The sequence below is a fragment of the Stegodyphus dumicola genome, chromosome 7 (assembly GCF_044657685.1).
Source record: "Stegodyphus dumicola isolate Sdum_Otavi_A_Nest chromosome 7, ASM4465768v1".
Taxonomy (NCBI): domain Eukaryota; kingdom Metazoa; phylum Arthropoda; class Arachnida; order Araneae; family Eresidae; genus Stegodyphus; species Stegodyphus dumicola.
In genome coordinates this window covers 72,470,768-72,492,889 of record NC_140774.1, presented here as the reverse complement: position 1 = coordinate 72,492,889, position 22,122 = coordinate 72,470,768, and the positions used below count along the sequence as shown (strand labels likewise).

General features: G+C 31.1%; 1 protein-coding gene across 2 annotated transcripts in view; it reads left to right on the top strand.

The window, feature by feature from the left end:
* LOC118203101 (cytochrome P450 2J5-like) overlaps positions 1-22,122 on the top strand; it is a 56,455-nt gene that overhangs the window by 18,225 nt on the left and 16,108 nt on the right. For both annotated transcript variants that reach the window (XM_085820446.1, XM_085820447.1), the window contains 2 exons: positions 12,947-13,248; positions 18,093-18,208. In XM_085820446.1, the coding sequence (XP_085676572.1) occupies positions 12,947-13,248; positions 18,093-18,208 (418 nt within the window). The remainder of the gene's footprint in view (positions 1-12,946; positions 13,249-18,092; positions 18,209-22,122) is intronic.

Below are 22,122 nucleotides of genomic sequence, written 5' to 3'. Positions count from 1 at the left end.
GGATGGTTTTATACGTGACCATTATATTGGGAACACTGAAGAAGGACGAAAAATAACACATATTGTAAAGACCTTATTTTGTTCTAACCAATTATTTTTATTTAAGAAACTTTCCTTTCCCTTCTGATTTCAAGTTCCGGCCAGAATGCAAATTTAAATGATGTATATACAAATCTAAGTGAGTTCGAAAATAGTATTTAAGTAGCATTATTTTGTTCTAACCAATTATTTTTATTTAAGAAACTTTCCTTTCCCTTCTGATTTCAAGTTCCGGCCAGAATGCAAATTTAAATGATGTATATACAAATCTAAGTGAGTTCGAAAATAGTATTTAAGTAGCATTATTTTGTTCTAACCAATTATTTTTATTTAAGAAACTTTCCTTTCCCTTCTGATTTCAAGTTCCGGCCAGAATGCAAATTTAAATGATGTATATACAAATCTAAGTGAGTTCGAAAATAGTATTTAAGTAGCATTATTTTGTTCTAACCAATTATTTTTATTTAAGAAACTTTCCTTTCCCTTCTGATTTCAAGTTCCGGCCAGAATGCAAATTTAAATGATGTATATACAAATCTAAGTGAGTTCGAAAATAGTATTTAAGTAGCATTATTTTGTTCTAACCAATTATTTTTATTTAAGAAACTTTCCTTTCCCTTCTGATTTCAAGTTCCGGCCAGAATGCAAATTTAAATGATGTATATACAAATCTAAGTGAGTTCGAAAATAGTATTTAAGTAGCATTATTTTGTTCTAACCAATTATTTTTATTTAAGAAACTTTCCTTTCCCTTCTGATTTCAAGTTCCGGCCAGAATGCAAATTTAAATGATGTATATACAAATCTAAGTGAGTTCGAAAATAGTATTTAAGTAGCATTATTTTGTTCTAACCAATTATTTTTATTTAAGAAACTTTCCTTTCCCTTCTGATTTCAAGTTCCGGCCAGAATGCAAATTTAAATGATGTATATACAAATCTAAGTGAGTTCGAAAATAGTATTTAAGTAGCATTATTTTGTTCTAACCAATTATTTTTATTTAAGAAACTTTCCTTTCCCTTCTGATTTCAAGTTCCGGCCAGAATGCAAATTTAAATGATGTATATACAAATCTAAGTGAGTTCGAAAATAGTATTTAAGTAGCATTATTTTGTTCTAACCAATTATTTTTATTTAAGAAACTTTCCTTTCCCTTCTGATTTCAAGTTCCGGCCAGAATGCAAATTTAAATGATGTATATACAAATCTAAGTGAGTTCGAAAATAGTATTTAAGTAGCATTATTTTGTTCTAACCAATTATTTTTATTTAAGAAACTTTCCTTTCCCTTCTGATTTCAAGTTCCGGCCAGAATGCAAATTTAAATGATGTATATACAAATCTAAGTGAGTTCGAAAATAGTATTTAAGTAGCATTATTTTGTTCTAACCAATTATTTTTATTTAAGAAACTTTCCTTTCCCTTCTGATTTCAAGTTCCGGCCAGAATGCAAATTTAAATGATGTATATACAAATCTAAGTGAGTTCGAAAATAGTATTTAAGTAGCATTATTTTGTTCTAACCAATTATTTTTATTTAAGAAACTTTCCTTTCCCTTCTGATTTCAAGTTCCGGCCAGAATGCAAATTTAAATGATGTATATACAAATCTAAGTGAGTTCGAAAATAGTATTTAAGTAGCATTATTTTGTTCTAACCAATTATTTTTATTTAAGAAACTTTCCTTTCCCTTCTGATTTCAAGTTCCGGCCAGAATGCAAATTTAAATGATGTATATACAAATCTAAGTGAGTTCGAAAATAGTATTTAAGTAGCATTATTTTGTTCTAACCAATTATTTTTATTTAAGAAACTTTCCTTTCCCTTCTGATTTCAAGTTCCGGCCAGAATGCAAATTTAAATGATGTATATACAAATCTAAGTGAGTTCGAAAATAGTATTTAAGTAGCATTATTTTGTTCTAACCAATTATTTTTATTTAAGAAACTTTCCTTTCCCTTCTGATTTCAAGTTCCGGCCAGAATGCAAATTTAAATGATGTATATACAAATCTAAGTGAGTTCGAAAATAGTATTTAAGTAGCATTATTTTGTTCTAACCAATTATTTTTATTTAAGAAACTTTCCTTTCCCTTCTGATTTCAAGTTCCGGCCAGAATGCAAATTTAAATGATGTATATACAAATCTAAGTGAGTTCGAAAATAGTATTTAAGTAGCATTATTTTGTTCTAACCAATTATTTTTATTTAAGAAACTTTCCTTTCCCTTCTGATTTCAAGTTCCGGCCAGAATGCAAATTTAAATGATGTATATACAAATCTAAGTGAGTTCGAAAATAGTATTTAAGTAGCATTATTTTGTTCTAACCAATTATTTTTATTTAAGAAACTTTCCTTTCCCTTCTGATTTCAAGTTCCGGCCAGAATGCAAATTTAAATGATGTATATACAAATCTAAGTGAGTTCGAAAATAGTATTTAAGTAGCATTATTTTGTTCTAACCAATTATTTTTATTTAAGAAACTTTCCTTTCCCTTCTGATTTCAAGTTCCGGCCAGAATGCAAATTTAAATGATGTATATACAAATCTAAGTGAGTTCGAAAATAGTATTTAAGTAGCATTATTTTGTTCTAACCAATTATTTTTATTTAAGAAACTTTCCTTTCCCTTCTGATTTCAAGTTCCGGCCAGAATGCAAATTTAAATGATGTATATACAAATCTAAGTGAGTTCGAAAATAGTATTTAAGTAGCATTATTTTGTTCTAACCAATTATTTTTATTTAAGAAACTTTCCTTTCCCTTCTGATTTCAAGTTCCGGCCAGAATGCAAATTTAAATGATGTATATACAAATCTAAGTGAGTTCGAAAATAGTATTTAAGTAGCATTATTTTGTTCTAACCAATTATTTTTATTTAAGAAACTTTCCTTTCCCTTCTGATTTCAAGTTCCGGCCAGAATGCAAATTTAAATGATGTATATACAAATCTAAGTGAGTTCGAAAATAGTATTTAAGTAGCATTATTTTGTTCTAACCAATTATTTTTATTTAAGAAACTTTCCTTTCCCTTCTGATTTCAAGTTCCGGCCAGAATGCAAATTTAAATGATGTATATACAAATCTAAGTGAGTTCGAAAATAGTATTTAAGTAGCATTATTTTGTTCTAACCAATTATTTTTATTTAAGAAACTTTCCTTTCCCTTCTGATTTCAAGTTCCGGCCAGAATGCAAATTTAAATGATGTATATACAAATCTAAGTGAGTTCGAAAATAGTATTTAAGTAGCATTATTTTGTTCTAACCAATTATTTTTATTTAAGAAACTTTCCTTTCCCTTCTGATTTCAAGTTCCGGCCAGAATGCAAATTTAAATGATGTATATACAAATCTAAGTGAGTTCGAAAATAGTATTTAAGTAGCATTATTTTGTTCTAACCAATTATTTTTATTTAAGAAACTTTCCTTTCCCTTCTGATTTCAAGTTCCGGCCAGAATGCAAATTTAAATGATGTATATACAAATCTAAGTGAGTTCGAAAATAGTATTTAAGTAGCATTATTTTGTTCTAACCAATTATTTTTATTTAAGAAACTTTCCTTTCCCTTCTGATTTCAAGTTCCGGCCAGAATGCAAATTTAAATGATGTATATACAAATCTAAGTGAGTTCGAAAATAGTATTTAAGTAGCATTATTTTGTTCTAACCAATTATTTTTATTTAAGAAACTTTCCTTTCCCTTCTGATTTCAAGTTCCGGCCAGAATGCAAATTTAAATGATGTATATACAAATCTAAGTGAGTTCGAAAATAGTATTTAAGTAGCATTATTTTGTTCTAACCAATTATTTTTATTTAAGAAACTTTCCTTTCCCTTCTGATTTCAAGTTCCGGCCAGAATGCAAATTTAAATGATGTATATACAAATCTAAGTGAGTTCGAAAATAGTATTTAAGTAGCATTATTTTGTTCTAACCAATTATTTTTATTTAAGAAACTTTCCTTTCCCTTCTGATTTCAAGTTCCGGCCAGAATGCAAATTTAAATGATGTATATACAAATCTAAGTGAGTTCGAAAATAGTATTTAAGTAGCATTATTTTGTTCTAACCAATTATTTTTATTTAAGAAACTTTCCTTTCCCTTCTGATTTCAAGTTCCGGCCAGAATGCAAATTTAAATGATGTATATACAAATCTAAGTGAGTTCGAAAATAGTATTTAAGTAGCATTATTTTGTTCTAACCAATTATTTTTATTTAAGAAACTTTCCTTTCCCTTCTGATTTCAAGTTCCGGCCAGAATGCAAATTTAAATGATGTATATACAAATCTAAGTGAGTTCGAAAATAGTATTTAAGTAGCATTATTTTGTTCTAACCAATTATTTTTATTTAAGAAACTTTCCTTTCCCTTCTGATTTCAAGTTCCGGCCAGAATGCAAATTTAAATGATGTATATACAAATCTAAGTGAGTTCGAAAATAGTATTTAAGTAGCATTATTTTGTTCTAACCAATTATTTTTATTTAAGAAACTTTCCTTTCCCTTCTGATTTCAAGTTCCGGCCAGAATGCAAATTTAAATGATGTATATACAAATCTAAGTGAGTTCGAAAATAGTATTTAAGTAGCATTATTTTGTTCTAACCAATTATTTTTATTTAAGAAACTTTCCTTTCCCTTCTGATTTCAAGTTCCGGCCAGAATGCAAATTTAAATGATGTATATACAAATCTAAGTGAGTTCGAAAATAGTATTTAAGTAGCATTATTTTGTTCTAACCAATTATTTTTATTTAAGAAACTTTCCTTTCCCTTCTGATTTCAAGTTCCGGCCAGAATGCAAATTTAAATGATGTATATACAAATCTAAGTGAGTTCGAAAATAGTATTTAAGTAGCATTATTTTGTTCTAACCAATTATTTTTATTTAAGAAACTTTCCTTTCCCTTCTGATTTCAAGTTCCGGCCAGAATGCAAATTTAAATGATGTATATACAAATCTAAGTGAGTTCGAAAATAGTATTTAAGTAGCATTATTTTGTTCTAACCAATTATTTTTATTTAAGAAACTTTCCTTTCCCTTCTGATTTCAAGTTCCGGCCAGAATGCAAATTTAAATGATGTATATACAAATCTAAGTGAGTTCGAAAATAGTATTTAAGTAGCATTATTTTGTTCTAACCAATTATTTTTATTTAAGAAACTTTCCTTTCCCTTCTGATTTCAAGTTCCGGCCAGAATGCAAATTTAAATGATGTATATACAAATCTAAGTGAGTTCGAAAATAGTATTTAAGTAGCATTATTTTGTTCTAACCAATTATTTTTATTTAAGAAACTTTCCTTTCCCTTCTGATTTCAAGTTCCGGCCAGAATGCAAATTTAAATGATGTATATACAAATCTAAGTGAGTTCGAAAATAGTATTTAAGTAGCATTATTTTGTTCTAACCAATTATTTTTATTTAAGAAACTTTCCTTTCCCTTCTGATTTCAAGTTCCGGCCAGAATGCAAATTTAAATGATGTATATACAAATCTAAGTGAGTTCGAAAATAGTATTTAAGTAGCATTATTTTGTTCTAACCAATTATTTTTATTTAAGAAACTTTCCTTTCCCTTCTGATTTCAAGTTCCGGCCAGAATGCAAATTTAAATGATGTATATACAAATCTAAGTGAGTTCGAAAATAGTATTTAAGTAGCATTATTTTGTTCTAACCAATTATTTTTATTTAAGAAACTTTCCTTTCCCTTCTGATTTCAAGTTCCGGCCAGAATGCAAATTTAAATGATGTATATACAAATCTAAGTGAGTTCGAAAATAGTATTTAAGTAGCATTATTTTGTTCTAACCAATTATTTTTATTTAAGAAACTTTCCTTTCCCTTCTGATTTCAAGTTCCGGCCAGAATGCAAATTTAAATGATGTATATACAAATCTAAGTGAGTTCGAAAATAGTATTTAAGTAGCATTATTTTGTTCTAACCAATTATTTTTATTTAAGAAACTTTCCTTTCCCTTCTGATTTCAAGTTCCGGCCAGAATGCAAATTTAAATGATGTATATACAAATCTAAGTGAGTTCGAAAATAGTATTTAAGTAGCATTATTTTGTTCTAACCAATTATTTTTATTTAAGAAACTTTCCTTTCCCTTCTGATTTCAAGTTCCGGCCAGAATGCAAATTTAAATGATGTATATACAAATCTAAGTGAGTTCGAAAATAGTATTTAAGTAGCATTATTTTGTTCTAACCAATTATTTTTATTTAAGAAACTTTCCTTTCCCTTCTGATTTCAAGTTCCGGCCAGAATGCAAATTTAAATGATGTATATACAAATCTAAGTGAGTTCGAAAATAGTATTTAAGTAGCATTATTTTGTTCTAACCAATTATTTTTATTTAAGAAACTTTCCTTTCCCTTCTGATTTCAAGTTCCGGCCAGAATGCAAATTTAAATGATGTATATACAAATCTAAGTGAGTTCGAAAATAGTATTTAAGTAGCATTATTTTGTTCTAACCAATTATTTTTATTTAAGAAACTTTCCTTTCCCTTCTGATTTCAAGTTCCGGCCAGAATGCAAATTTAAATGATGTATATACAAATCTAAGTGAGTTCGAAAATAGTATTTAAGTAGCATTATTTTGTTCTAACCAATTATTTTTATTTAAGAAACTTTCCTTTCCCTTCTGATTTCAAGTTCCGGCCAGAATGCAAATTTAAATGATGTATATACAAATCTAAGTGAGTTCGAAAATAGTATTTAAGTAGCATTATTTTGTTCTAACCAATTATTTTTATTTAAGAAACTTTCCTTTCCCTTCTGATTTCAAGTTCCGGCCAGAATGCAAATTTAAATGATGTATATACAAATCTAAGTGAGTTCGAAAATAGTATTTAAGTAGCATTATTTTGTTCTAACCAATTATTTTTATTTAAGAAACTTTCCTTTCCCTTCTGATTTCAAGTTCCGGCCAGAATGCAAATTTAAATGATGTATATACAAATCTAAGTGAGTTCGAAAATAGTATTTAAGTAGCATTATTTTGTTCTAACCAATTATTTTTATTTAAGAAACTTTCCTTTCCCTTCTGATTTCAAGTTCCGGCCAGAATGCAAATTTAAATGATGTATATACAAATCTAAGTGAGTTCGAAAATAGTATTTAAGTAGCATTATTTTGTTCTAACCAATTATTTTTATTTAAGAAACTTTCCTTTCCCTTCTGATTTCAAGTTCCGGCCAGAATGCAAATTTAAATGATGTATATACAAATCTAAGTGAGTTCGAAAATAGTATTTAAGTAGCATTATTTTGTTCTAACCAATTATTTTTATTTAAGAAACTTTCCTTTCCCTTCTGATTTCAAGTTCCGGCCAGAATGCAAATTTAAATGATGTATATACAAATCTAAGTGAGTTCGAAAATAGTATTTAAGTAGCATTATTTTGTTCTAACCAATTATTTTTATTTAAGAAACTTTCCTTTCCCTTCTGATTTCAAGTTCCGGCCAGAATGCAAATTTAAATGATGTATATACAAATCTAAGTGAGTTCGAAAATAGTATTTAAGTAGCATTATTTTGTTCTAACCAATTATTTTTATTTAAGAAACTTTCCTTTCCCTTCTGATTTCAAGTTCCGGCCAGAATGCAAATTTAAATGATGTATATACAAATCTAAGTGAGTTCGAAAATAGTATTTAAGTAGCATTATTTTGTTCTAACCAATTATTTTTATTTAAGAAACTTTCCTTTCCCTTCTGATTTCAAGTTCCGGCCAGAATGCAAATTTAAATGATGTATATACAAATCTAAGTGAGTTCGAAAATAGTATTTAAGTAGCATTATTTTGTTCTAACCAATTATTTTTATTTAAGAAACTTTCCTTTCCCTTCTGATTTCAAGTTCCGGCCAGAATGCAAATTTAAATGATGTATATACAAATCTAAGTGAGTTCGAAAATAGTATTTAAGTAGCATTATTTTGTTCTAACCAATTATTTTTATTTAAGAAACTTTCCTTTCCCTTCTGATTTCAAGTTCCGGCCAGAATGCAAATTTAAATGATGTATATACAAATCTAAGTGAGTTCGAAAATAGTATTTAAGTAGCATTATTTTGTTCTAACCAATTATTTTTATTTAAGAAACTTTCCTTTCCCTTCTGATTTCAAGTTCCGGCCAGAATGCAAATTTAAATGATGTATATACAAATCTAAGTGAGTTCGAAAATAGTATTTAAGTAGCATTATTTTGTTCTAACCAATTATTTTTATTTAAGAAACTTTCCTTTCCCTTCTGATTTCAAGTTCCGGCCAGAATGCAAATTTAAATGATGTATATACAAATCTAAGTGAGTTCGAAAATAGTATTTAAGTAGCATTATTTTGTTCTAACCAATTATTTTTATTTAAGAAACTTTCCTTTCCCTTCTGATTTCAAGTTCCGGCCAGAATGCAAATTTAAATGATGTATATACAAATCTAAGTGAGTTCGAAAATAGTATTTAAGTAGCATTATTTTGTTCTAACCAATTATTTTTATTTAAGAAACTTTCCTTTCCCTTCTGATTTCAAGTTCCGGCCAGAATGCAAATTTAAATGATGTATATACAAATCTAAGTGAGTTCGAAAATAGTATTTAAGTAGCATTATTTTGTTCTAACCAATTATTTTTATTTAAGAAACTTTCCTTTCCCTTCTGATTTCAAGTTCCGGCCAGAATGCAAATTTAAATGATGTATATACAAATCTAAGTGAGTTCGAAAATAGTATTTAAGTAGCATTATTTTGTTCTAACCAATTATTTTTATTTAAGAAACTTTCCTTTCCCTTCTGATTTCAAGTTCCGGCCAGAATGCAAATTTAAATGATGTATATACAAATCTAAGTGAGTTCGAAAATAGTATTTAAGTAGCATTATTTTGTTCTAACCAATTATTTTTATTTAAGAAACTTTCCTTTCCCTTCTGATTTCAAGTTCCGGCCAGAATGCAAATTTAAATGATGTATATACAAATCTAAGTGAGTTCGAAAATAGTATTTAAGTAGCATTATTTTGTTCTAACCAATTATTTTTATTTAAGAAACTTTCCTTTCCCTTCTGATTTCAAGTTCCGGCCAGAATGCAAATTTAAATGATGTATATACAAATCTAAGTGAGTTCGAAAATAGTATTTAAGTAGCATTATTTTGTTCTAACCAATTATTTTTATTTAAGAAACTTTCCTTTCCCTTCTGATTTCAAGTTCCGGCCAGAATGCAAATTTAAATGATGTATATACAAATCTAAGTGAGTTCGAAAATAGTATTTAAGTAGCATTATTTTGTTCTAACCAATTATTTTTATTTAAGAAACTTTCCTTTCCCTTCTGATTTCAAGTTCCGGCCAGAATGCAAATTTAAATGATGTATATACAAATCTAAGTGAGTTCGAAAATAGTATTTAAGTAGCATTATTTTGTTCTAACCAATTATTTTTATTTAAGAAACTTTCCTTTCCCTTCTGATTTCAAGTTCCGGCCAGAATGCAAATTTAAATGATGTATATACAAATCTAAGTGAGTTCGAAAATAGTATTTAAGTAGCATTATTTTGTTCTAACCAATTATTTTTATTTAAGAAACTTTCCTTTCCCTTCTGATTTCAAGTTCCGGCCAGAATGCAAATTTAAATGATGTATATACAAATCTAAGTGAGTTCGAAAATAGTATTTAAGTAGCAGAAGTTGAAGAGTTCGCAGTAGGAGAGTTAGTTCTGAAATTATGCCGCGTGTCTGAAAGTATCTCTACAGTTGAATAGTAGGTGCTAGCTAATTACTTACTTTAGATTATATCGATATTCTAGGGTCGGCTTTGCTGTGTGCAGCCGATCAAGCGGTTTAGGTTGAGTAGGGGCAGCCGTGTGGCTAAAATTTAATTCATTGTGATTGTACATACTATTTTGTATTCAAGTTACTTACCCACAAGTGATGGTTAAATTTCTGAGCACCGAGTGAAAATAAAATGGTTGTTAGATCCTTCGTCTGCAGTCATTCTTCCAAGAACTACCGAGAATTCGCTACTTCGCCTTCGTAGTTCGGTAGGGTCCAAGGCCGGTACGAGGTGAAGCACGTGAGGCACTTGACTCAGGTGAACAAATACAAGGGGCGTCAAATTAGCTATTCGATCAAAAATTCAGAAAAATTTATTTTTAAAACTTATGCTTTTTTAACTTTTAATTTCGATATACATCAGTGAATATTAAAAGAATTTTGTGTTATAAACAATCCAGCTAAAAAAAAAACAAATCTTTGCAATGGGCTGAAAATGACAGCATTTTGAAACAAACAATTTAAAAATTTTATGTTTATTATCTGCGTGGAATTTAATACTACAAGAAATCTAAAAAATAAATAACGCTTTGCAGTCAAAAACTATAACTGTCCATAAATCGGCACGCTTAATAGAGGTACTATGTCTTTCATTACTGGAAATGTGAGAAAATATTTCTGAATGCATTTTTGAAAAATGTAAAACTTTAGCTTTAGAGATGAATATAGCATCAGGATTTGAAGAGAAACGAAAATGAAAAGTTAATAAATAAAATTGCGAGGAATCAATTGATATAAATTGTAGTTTTTCAGAAAAACATATTTTTATACAAATTAAAAGAAGTGTTCGACGTTTTAATTTCGCAACTGAAATGGCGATACGAAAAGTTAAATGAAATATCTTCTGGTTTTCAGTTTCTAACCGGTGAACAATTAATGTCATTAGATTGAAATAATAAGTAATTTAAAGGCAGCAGCTTAGCACTTAAATTTCCGAATGATATGAGCGCTGAAGAAATTTAGTCAGAAATATCTAGTTTTAAAAATCATGCTATTTCAATAACTCCAGATACAAAAGCAGCTACAAGTTTAGAACTTTTAAAAATAATTCACGGTTATAATTTAGTTCAGCCCAATCCGAATTTGGAAGCAGCGTTAGGAATTTTTTTAACGTTGCCAGTTACTGTAGCTAGTGGAGAATTATTTCAAGCATATTTATGTTTTATTTATACTAAATATTATTTTACATTTTTCAAAAAGCATATTTTTAATGTTTTCCATTTCAAAATTGTTAATCATTGTATATGTTTCACTTTCTGGAATATACAAAGTTATAATTAAATGTTAGATTTATTGTATTTTCATTTAAAATAGTTACTTTAATGAGTATCAAATATATATAAATATAGTTAATTTATACTCTATGTATTATTTTATATATATATATATATATATATATATATATATTGCGCGCTTTTGTATAAAGTTATGTTTTCAAACATCTTTTAATATTATTTATTTATTCTCTCCCTTCCCCCTACACACAAATGGGAAGATGAACAATTTTGCATTGCACACAGGGGCGCACATTTACCTTTTTGCCTCAGGTGAAAAAATATGTAGGCACGGCTTTGGTAGGGTCTCCCAGTTTAAGCTCTCAAAACACACAAGAAGACTTTAGAATGCTTTTTGGAAGTTCGACGTCAGCTACAGTGTTGTTTCAAGGCTTTGGAAATAATTTCAAACAAATGACATACGTAGCAAACGTCACGGGAGAGGACGTGTTCGCAATGCGACGCTTGCAGAAGATAGGTACATAATGTTATCTACAAAAAGATCCAGGGCAGCACAACTATTGAGGTAGTAAATCATTACTTGCTGTTACAGGCAAGCTAATCTCCCGAAAAAATGTAGACAGACGTTTGCATCACTATATGGATGACTATATGCTCGTCGTCCTACTATGTCATTCCATTGACCAGACAGCAACATACCGCCGGTTTTCAATGGTATCGCGAGCATAGTAATTGGACTCAATAGAACTGAGTTTGTGTAGGTTCAACCTGTTACCGGATTATACACGCCAACTGATCTGGCGTGAGAGTGGTACTGCTTATCGTCTAGAAAATATCCAGAAAAGGACCTTTATCCGAGATGCAGTACCATGGTATGCGCCGGCAGTATAATCAATTTCTGCCCGCCCCTACATGTGATTGCAACTGCGACTATGTCTGGTAAACGATAGATTAATGATCTTCTGCTGCCTCATGTTCGCATGTTCCGTAAGCACTCCAATATGCAAGCACACCCTCATCAGTGCACTGACGGAGGACTAAAATAAATTACCCCAACAGCTGTTGGATAATGTTTTCAAAGTATAACACGACGCGTGGAATCTTATATCGTCTTCCATGGTGGACATACTCGAATTGACATCTTACGCCAGAATGCCTGCGGACGGTAATTGCATTTTTTTCACTTTTACGTATTCAGCACAATATGGCCAATTTGTCCCTTGAACACTTTTCAAAGCCTTATAGATTTCAGAGCACAATAAATTATCTTTATTGTTATGGCGTAGTATTCTGTCATTTTATTTCACTTGGCATCAAACGCACTTGCCTTTTAACGAGCTAAGGCTATATAGCCACTTGGATCCGTCTTTAACAGTTGTCCGCCAGTTTATTACTACATCATAATATCCTAAGAATTTTTTCCGTTAAATAATGCTACAACATTTAGGAACAGTAATTTAGATTTATTTATAGAAATTATAACATATTATTAGGCATATTATATACTACGAAATTAATATCTCTTTTTCTTACATTTTTAGTATAAAATATAGATTTGTTTTTGTTTATTATTGTTAAAATTTATGAATTGCTCAACTTTATTTTGGCAGATAACCCACGTATGCATTGTCTTGATAAGAACATTAATTAAATCAACTCATCTTTGAGCATAATGTACAGAATGAAATATACCAAGGTTTATAGAACACAGGAGAAATAATTTTTAAAAATTACATAAAATATTATGAAAGTATTGAAGCAATAACTAACAATTATCTAATTACTACAAAATTGCAGGATTATTGGAATAGTTGTTCATCTTGTCTTATTCTTTTCCGACAGGAGGAAGTTGATGATGTGATTAAAATTGTCAAAGAGCAAAATGGGAAACCCGTAAATATCACCAAATGGCTCACTTCCAGCGTTTCCAACAACGTTTCGTCTCTTCTCTTCGGAAGGCGAATGGCCGTGGATGATCCTAGAAGGCAGATCTTGGATCAGTCTGTCAACGTTGTGTCTCAGTTTTTTAAACAAACCGGAATTAGAAATTTCTTTCCTCTCGTCTGCGATGTTCTTGTGAAACTGGGCATTTCCGAATATGCTAGACTGCACAAAAAGATGGTTGACTTCAATAGCTATGTAAGGTAATTTTTTATTCTTTGCTTCTGCTGACATTGGTTCGAAACAAAAATAGTACTTAAAAAATTGTTTTTTTACAGTACTTAAAAACAAATTAATAGTATAAGGTATTTCTTCCTCATGCTTAGTAAGCCTTCGTGGTGTAATGGTCTGCACGCTCAGCGCGTAACTGCGAGGTCCGCGGTTCGATTCCCGGAGAAGGCGTTGCTAATTTTTCATCTTGCCTGCTTTTAAAAAAAAAATTCCTAATGTTTCTACAATAGTACTTCAAAAATTTTAGCTTTGCGAAAGTTAACCCAAACTAATTTAATCCAATGGCATATTAAATTCGGATTTTATACATTATTTAGTCATAAAAGTATTTCTCGGATGGTTGATTGGCTCTTTGATTGGCGGAATAGATTAGTTTCCCAAACATGTCTTTGGAAGTTAAAATAAGCACCACTGCACGTCGTGGTTCATTAATGATTATTTTCACATACACACACACGGGGAAAAAAAAAATCTGAGAGCTTTCAGATTTTATATTATGCCTAGAGGGGTGTTTTTTAACGTTTTGTGTGTTACCTTTGCCGATTAAATATCATGTTCTTCGCCGTTAAATCTTAAATTCAATTCAAGAGCAATATGACAAAATATTTTAAAGAGCTTATCTTTAGAATTTCTGATACGTAGTCTCGCGCGCTGGAGATAATTTTGTTTCTCCGTACAGTGTTGCCACTGCTCGCTTTCAAATCGCTCAATTTGTTAATAAAAAATTCTTTAATGTTTGACAAAATAGGAAACAGATAATAAAAAAATTAAAATTCCAAATTCGGGCTTCCGGATGCCCATATTCGAATGGAGGACCACGTTATTCAAAATTTGATGTCTCTAGGTGCCGTTATTTCTTCACAGTGTGAGAAACATACATACATTCATGCAGATTCCTCATTATTCCATTTCTTTAAATATAATGCAGGGCTCTAATATTTGGTGGTAACAATTTGAAAGCTGAAACGCCGTTTATAGTGAATCGGCACAAAATGCCAAAACGAAATTAATCTTAGACCTTTGTTTTCAGCTTACAAGGAATAAAATTTAAATTTTGATTCAGATGGAGGTACTTATAAAACAAAACAAACAAACAAAATAAAAATTCTCCACTATCAAAAATCAAATGTTAGTTTTAATACAGTCAGTTGGTGTCAAACTAATTTACTAGTTAGATGAATAAACAACATCTTGAACGGTTTAAGCTGAGGTCTTCCAATTTATGTTATTGCAATCTTAGCGTTCAGCAAAGTGTTTTCAACTTGCGTTTTGACTGCCTATTGCTTGATAAAGCAAGAAATCGATTGAAATGCAGATTAACCAAAATTAATTGGAATTCATTCGCCGCCGAAATGTTATGATTTTTGTATTTTCAGCTTCGGCCTACCGAGCTTTCAACGATTTTGTTGACTTTTATTTTAAACATTGTAAATAATTTCTTTATACATTTTTATATTTTTGTATTTATCTTTTTTTTCTTTGTGTATTATTTCATTGTTTTATTGAAAATTGATGTTATTACTTACAATTTTGCCTTTTTTACTTACGATTTGTAAGTCTCGTGTGATACTTTGGGGTACACAAGGATTTCTTTTTCTTTAAAAAAATTTTTTTAAATAGATGAATGAAATATTTTTGTGGGGGAGGGAGTTCGTATGTCACTTAATTGATGGGGAAGTTGGCGTTTCCAATCAACAAGATGAATGCTGATATGTTAGATTTTATATATATCTTACCTTTAAAAAGTTCTTTTGCAGAGCTGCAAACTACCAAATACTAAAAATACACTCATGTCCATAAATTAAGGATAATGCAAAATCAGGCAAAGGAAGAGTTAGAAGCAAAACAAATTTGACTTATTTGTAACGCTTATTTATTAAACAAAAGGTAAAGAGCAAAAAGAGATGCTATATGTTTGATATTATTAAAAAAATTAGTGATTTTTTCTCCCTGGAACAAATTACAAAAAAAAACCTATTTACAAAAAACAATATTATATGGTTGGTATGATTGTTAATACATTGTATGTCTCCCAGACGATGCAATACCGTCCGTACAACGCCTAGGCATGCTGAGTATCAAATTATCGATCTGATCTTGGGGGATATTACACCACTCAAAAAGCAATGCTCTCCGAAGTTCCGGTAGACATGTAGGAGGAGGTTGACGGGCTGCAACTCGTTGGCCAAGCATGTTCCACATGTGCTCTACTGGATTCAAGTCCGGTGAGAGTGCTGGCCAGTCCATACGGGTGATATCCTCCGATTGAAGGCATTCCCTTACGATGTTTGCACGGTGAGGACGGGAGTTGTCATCCATAAACTCAAATTGTGCGCCAATGGCACCCCGAAACAAACGTGCATGTTGTTCCAGAATGACGTCCCGATAGATTTGGCTTGTTATGGTTTCAATTCGAACATGCAGGTCAGTTCTGGAACCCAGAATAATTCCACCCCAAACAAGCACTCCAGCACCACCGTAACGGTGTCGTTCAATGATGTTTTTTGGTGGTAACGGGTACCTGGAGCTCTCCATATGAAAGCCCGGCGAGAATCAGACTGCAAGCTAAACCTGGACTCGTCGGAAAACATCACACAAGCCCACTGTTGCGGTGTCCAAAATGCATGCTCTCTACTCCAGGCTAACCGGAGGCGACAGTGAGTTGCAGTAAGTGGAACGCATCTGACAGGTCTACGAGCATATAGACCAATCTGCCCTAAGCGTCTGTACACGGTCTGCCTTGAAATTGTCGAACCAGTGGCTGAAGAGGGCTGACGAGACAGGTCTGAGGGTGTGCTCTGACTGTTTCTTTTGGCAGTAACTGCCAAATACCGGTCCTCATTCGGCGTTATAACTCTGGGGCGACCTGTGTTGTAACGTCTACTCACATTACCATCATCTTGGAATCGTTGCCAAAGCCTGGAGATGACACTCTGGGCAATTCCGTCTGATACTTCCAGTTGGGTACGCCCACATTCCAGACGGCCGATAATTCTACTACGTAAAAATCATCCAAATGCGTCCTTTGTGTCATAAATATTCGATTATTGCACTGAAATGCTTATAAAGCGCCTGCGAACAATTTTACTTCTTTGCCTGTATTCCTTATATATAACTCTCTTACACTCTCGTCATTGTGACGTACCATCGGTGTCACCTGGTTACTTCCTGAAATTTGCATATGATTCTTGAAGATGTGTGTAGTGATTTTACAGGTTATATATTTTAGAGTTCGATTTCCGCGTGACTCGAATTATCCTTAATTTATGGACATGAGTGTATTTCGATTTTTAACGCAGCGAAACAATTATATAAAATGTGTTTGTAAATTTCTGCCAGATTTTTCATTGATGATTACACTTTATCATGCCATTACATTTCAGATTAACCATTTCCAGTTGAAATTTCATCAACAACTTCTTAATTGTCCAACTAAGGAGATGAAACTAAAGAAATTATTTTTGCTTTGTACCAAAGCATGAAACGCAATTGAAAATTACTTTTATCTAGAAGATTTATCGTTACAAATGCTCATCTAAATGGGCAAGTGCATACAACTGCTTAACAAAACCCAAAATGCAGGTAGTATTAGATGTTATGAAAATGACTTTTTTGCAGTAAAGTTTCGCATATAAGTATTATCTCTCTATAATTTTGGATACAACTTATTAAGCTAAGGAAAAGCGAAAGAAATATTAGGATAGTCGTTGAGGTGAGGATTAAATTTCATTTGAAAGTTGCTTATCTTTTTATGTTTGACTGCTTTCGAACATTTTATTTAGATGCTAGTTCTGCACCAACTGAGAACGCTGTATTATTATAGTAGATAGTACTTCCTCCCTTGGAGTTCCGGCTTGCATGTTAGAAGAGGTGACTCTTTTTCTGCAGTACATCACTAAATAATTAAATATTCGTTTAATCTTACGTTATGAATATACGGTAAATTCTTTTTACATTTATTATTTCTATGAGATAAAAAGTTGAGAGTATTACTGACGGATGAGGCGGCGCATTATGGACCAATGCGCCTCATCCGTCCATGATATCCGCAGGGCCACCTGCTATCTTCATCATATCTGTTGAGGAATGATGATGACCTCTTCTTTGAAAATGTTTTATTTCAGCATTTTTTGTCATACGTGTATCATTCCAATGTCATTTATGGTTTTTCATTCCACTGAACAGGCCAGGAAAAAAGTGGATGTTGCCTTTCAGAAATTTCGAAATTTTTTCACCGCAACCATAACCGTAAGAACCATATTGATTTAAATCATCACAATTTCGAGAGAATACTTTCAAATAACACTACCCGAAATTTCATTTCGATTGGTTGAGTGGATATGCCGCTAGGGTTCATATATGAAGGACGTTATGGTCATCCTGTATATTCTTCAACAAGCAATTTCCTTAATGAACGTATGGTACAAAATACAGCTGGCATAAATCATATATTCAGTTCAAGCACATAATATATTTCAATCGGTGCAAAACCCATACGACAGAAGTGAAATTAAATATCATGTACTGCTGAAGTACATATACGCTTCACAAGGCAATATGTTTTTCAAGTAGCGTAAAGCCCATACAGGGCAAAGCAAAAGCGGGATAAACTTTATGTATTCAACTGGAGCATATTTCAGCTTCAGATTTATCTGTTTCGACCAATCACATAAATTCCAAACAAATTTGTTTGAAGCACATTACGTGTGAAGGGAATAACTCTAGTTCAGAAATTTAACCGCTGCAAATGCATATACAATGCTTTTACAATGCTCAAATTCATCGCTTGTAATTTTGACATGTTTTCAAACGCTAGAAAAGAAGTTGAGCGACGTAAAAATGATTCTTCCATTGGATGTCGAGAAACATTCATAGATGGATATTTACAAGAGATGAAGAAAAGAGAAAATGATGTAAAAAATACATTTAACGGTAAGTTGTTTCAGTTGTAAAAATTTAAGATTTCTTTATTCATGGTTGTCACAAATGCATTTATAAATTGTCACGAGTTGCAGCTTAACTATCTCAGCCTTATTTTCTCATAAATATTTAAAATAAACTTGTTAAAGGCATAAAATGATAATTCCGCAATCATGTTAAATTTATTGGACATCCTATTATATTTATGCACACGGTGTTTCGAAAAGCTAAAAATCTCTTATGACAGGCTCATGTTTCCTGATTAAGAAATGCACGAAATAGTTTTAGATTACCAATTCATGGTAACAAAAATGCATCAAATTTTAATGTTTTTACGAACTTCTTACGAATACCTCATTAGTGAGTTCCTTATAACTGTGCTAAATACTTTTCAGAAGAGGGGACAGAAATTATCTGAATCATATAGTTTAAATTATTTTTCAGCCGAATATATACTACATTTATTCGCGTATTTTCACTTTTTTGGGCAGCTATCGAAAGGGGAAAATTATGCAAATAATATAATTTCCGAAGAGACAATTACAGTAAAGCAGAACAAATGAAAAATACCGATTATTCTCACAATATTATGTAAAAGGAACTTGCGTTCCAATAGGAATACATAGTAATGGTTAACATTACAGTATGCAATACGATATCTTCCTTTCTACTTCCCTACATCTTGAATCTCACCCGATCTTCTTCTTGTTCACTGCTACTCTCTAGGACTAAAATTGTGTAATGCTGCTGGAACTGCTGCTTTGGTTAATCTGGTACACTTTGCAAGTCGTCGTCATCGTCATCGTTGTTATTATCTTTGTCACATTTATGTCTGTCTTCTCACGTATTATCTTCAGAACTATCAAGAGGATTATAAATTCTCATTTCCTTAGAACTCTTCCTTATTATTCATCACGTAGAACCCGTGCACTCAAAATCGACGCGCAAATCAATTTGTAAAAAGATAACAACCACCACGTGGTGGAATTTGTTTTAAAATTTAAGGAAGCTCGCTTTCTGAAGGCCTTGATGAAAGGGAAAATTTCGAGAACACTTAACAAATTTTCAGAATCTTGTGTTGAAAGGTTAGGGAGGAAAATACGCGGGAAGGAAAAATATAAGAGTAAATACAGTGTATGTGAGTGTGTGTATACTATATATGTATACACATGACGTTTATGCGGAAAAGTACAAATAGTTTTAAATGTATCTTCTAAAAACTGAATTAGTTAGATACAAAGTTTCAAGTTTTAAAATTTCTCCAAAAGAGGGATTGAAATGATATCTCTGTCTTAGTTTTCCTGATGTAAGAGATATCTTAGTTTGAAATCTGTATTCGGAAACTTCACATGCATAGCTGTCTTTAGCTACATTTGTATTCAGTCTTAAAGGTTTTAATTAGTCATGTATTGGGCAATTTATTCGTATGAGGATTGATGCCACCCCCCGTGCCCACCGCATTTATGATTTTGACGGAGAAATATTTGTTTTTGTTGACACCTTTTATAAACTGTACTCATAAAAAATTTAAATTTAGTATTTTTTATTAAAACGCATCGCAAGATCAAAATTTCACACTCGAAAAGTATATTTTCATTTATTTCCTAACCTAAAATCATGGATACGTGGAGGACACTGGTTCAAGAGATCATATTAACTTTTCAAAACATCTTATTCCAAATGGGCTTACGCCATCTAGTTCTTCATCTGGAGCATAAGATTTCACGCCTTTGTACGCAACATTTTTAATGCAAATTAATGCAAGCGATTAAAAATTTATATCACTCTTATGAAGTTTATTTATTATTATTTAAGATACAGTATAATCTATTTTCGCGATTATTTTGCTAGTCGCCCAGAGCTATCATGCTGAAACTTGTCCATCGGCAGCCTAAACAAGTAAACAGGCAAAATTATGTAAGCAAATCGGATTAATACCCAAAAATGAAGAAAACATGAAATAATTACAAAACTGTGGCTATAATTATCGGAGTTTTGGTCCCTTGACACATAAAAAAGGCAGGTCATGAAATAGAAAGTAACATACTTTATCACAGGAAAATTAAACTCACTTTATTCAGTAACAACATCAAAACTAATCAATTTAGAGTGGCTCACTTTTGTTTTCAGACATTTGTGATTTAAAATTTTTTTACAAATATCAGTTATTTAGCTATGCTAATTAATTTTTCTTTCACAATGATGATTGATCGTCGGTTTTAAAAGCTGGTTGTTTTTTAAAATGTTTTTGTTAAAATTATAATAAATAATTTATTTAAAAAGTTCTAAGAAAGAACTCACGTTAAGTGTTCGGACACTTTGAACTAAACAACGTAAAATAAATTTCCATTAAAAATCTTTGCTTAAACAAGCAGTTTATAGAAACATGGAAACAACGGGACATTTAGTATTCCGTTGGATATCCTTTCGGTAAAATTAAACTTTTCATGTGCTTTGGCATAAATTTATTTAATTTTTTTGTGTAAAACTGTTCCTTTTTTTTTTTTTTTTTTTCCCCCCGTAAGAATTGCTTTTAAATATGTCATATTTCCTAATTCTTTTCTCCCTCCATAGATGTTGTATAGGATTTAGATAAGGAGAATATGGAGGAGTTTTGATAACTTAGTCGGACAATAACCACAATAACCAATTTAGAACTGCAGGACTAATATCATTATCCTGATAAAACTTGAATGCATTTGCATTCTATGCTTTCTTACAGATGCTTTTTAGGTTTTCACTATGAATATTTACATATTTATAAGGATTCATACCATATCCTATAAAACTATACTTTGCATCCCAAAGACAGTGAAACATCCTAAGGCACCATGGGTTTTACAAATGTCAGGCCTATTTCCGTTGTTTTCTTCTTGCTAATCGGCATTCTATCCATGTGTCCAAATGATTCTTCTGACTATTTCACTGTTAACTTTTACTGCAAACCGTTCTTCTAATTTTGCTTCGAATTTTACAGCACTAAATAGAGGTTTCGTTTGATTTTTCGTAGGATAAATCTTCGATTCTTTGACGTTAGCTTAGAATGTGGCACAGACTTCAGTACATTTTCAACAGTTTCTCGCTATTCCCATCCTTTTCTAGCCTCTGAGAACGCTATACATCTCGTACGTTTTGAATATTTCGAATTCTTTTACCATCTCTAAAACGGCGAATAAGTAAATTTCTAACAAAACTTGTCGTTAATTTGTAACGTCATGTGCACTTCAGATAATGAACTGTTAATATATTTTACTAAACAAGTAATCATTTCCAAAGCAGACATTGATTCTTCGAGTATTATTATTTGAAAAAGAAAATTGTGTTATTTTGGCAGGTACATTGTCCGTCAATATATCTCAACAAAATCTTTGATTGTCCGAATTATTCTGTGTTACTGATTAACCCTTTTGAATAAATTATTTATTACAAGAGATATTTTGACTATATATATTTTGCAACAAACACGTCTTAAAATAGATAAAATTTAATTAGATTAGAAAAACATTTGCAGTCTGTGTTTCAATATTTAGCACAAGATCTATACAAATAAACTTAAAATATGCAAAAGTGCGAGAACAAATGAGAGCTACTGTATATATTAGTAGTCATTTCGCTAATATTTAGTAGCTGATATTTTCAAATAAAGAGAAAAAAGCAAGTTTTCGAAAACAAATGTAAACAAATGTAAAAAATCGTTTGAACATTTAAAAAAGACAAAGATAACCTAGATCAAATTTTAGAAAAAGTCATTACAGAAGCTTCTGAACACCTTCTGAACAAAACTTGTGTCAAATTTCGAAGTTATCAATCTATCCGTGTCTATGCTATGCGATACATGTACACGCAAACAGATAAATTCGCTATTTTATTATTATAGATAATGGCTATCAATGATTATATATTAAGTAATATTATAGAATCAGTAT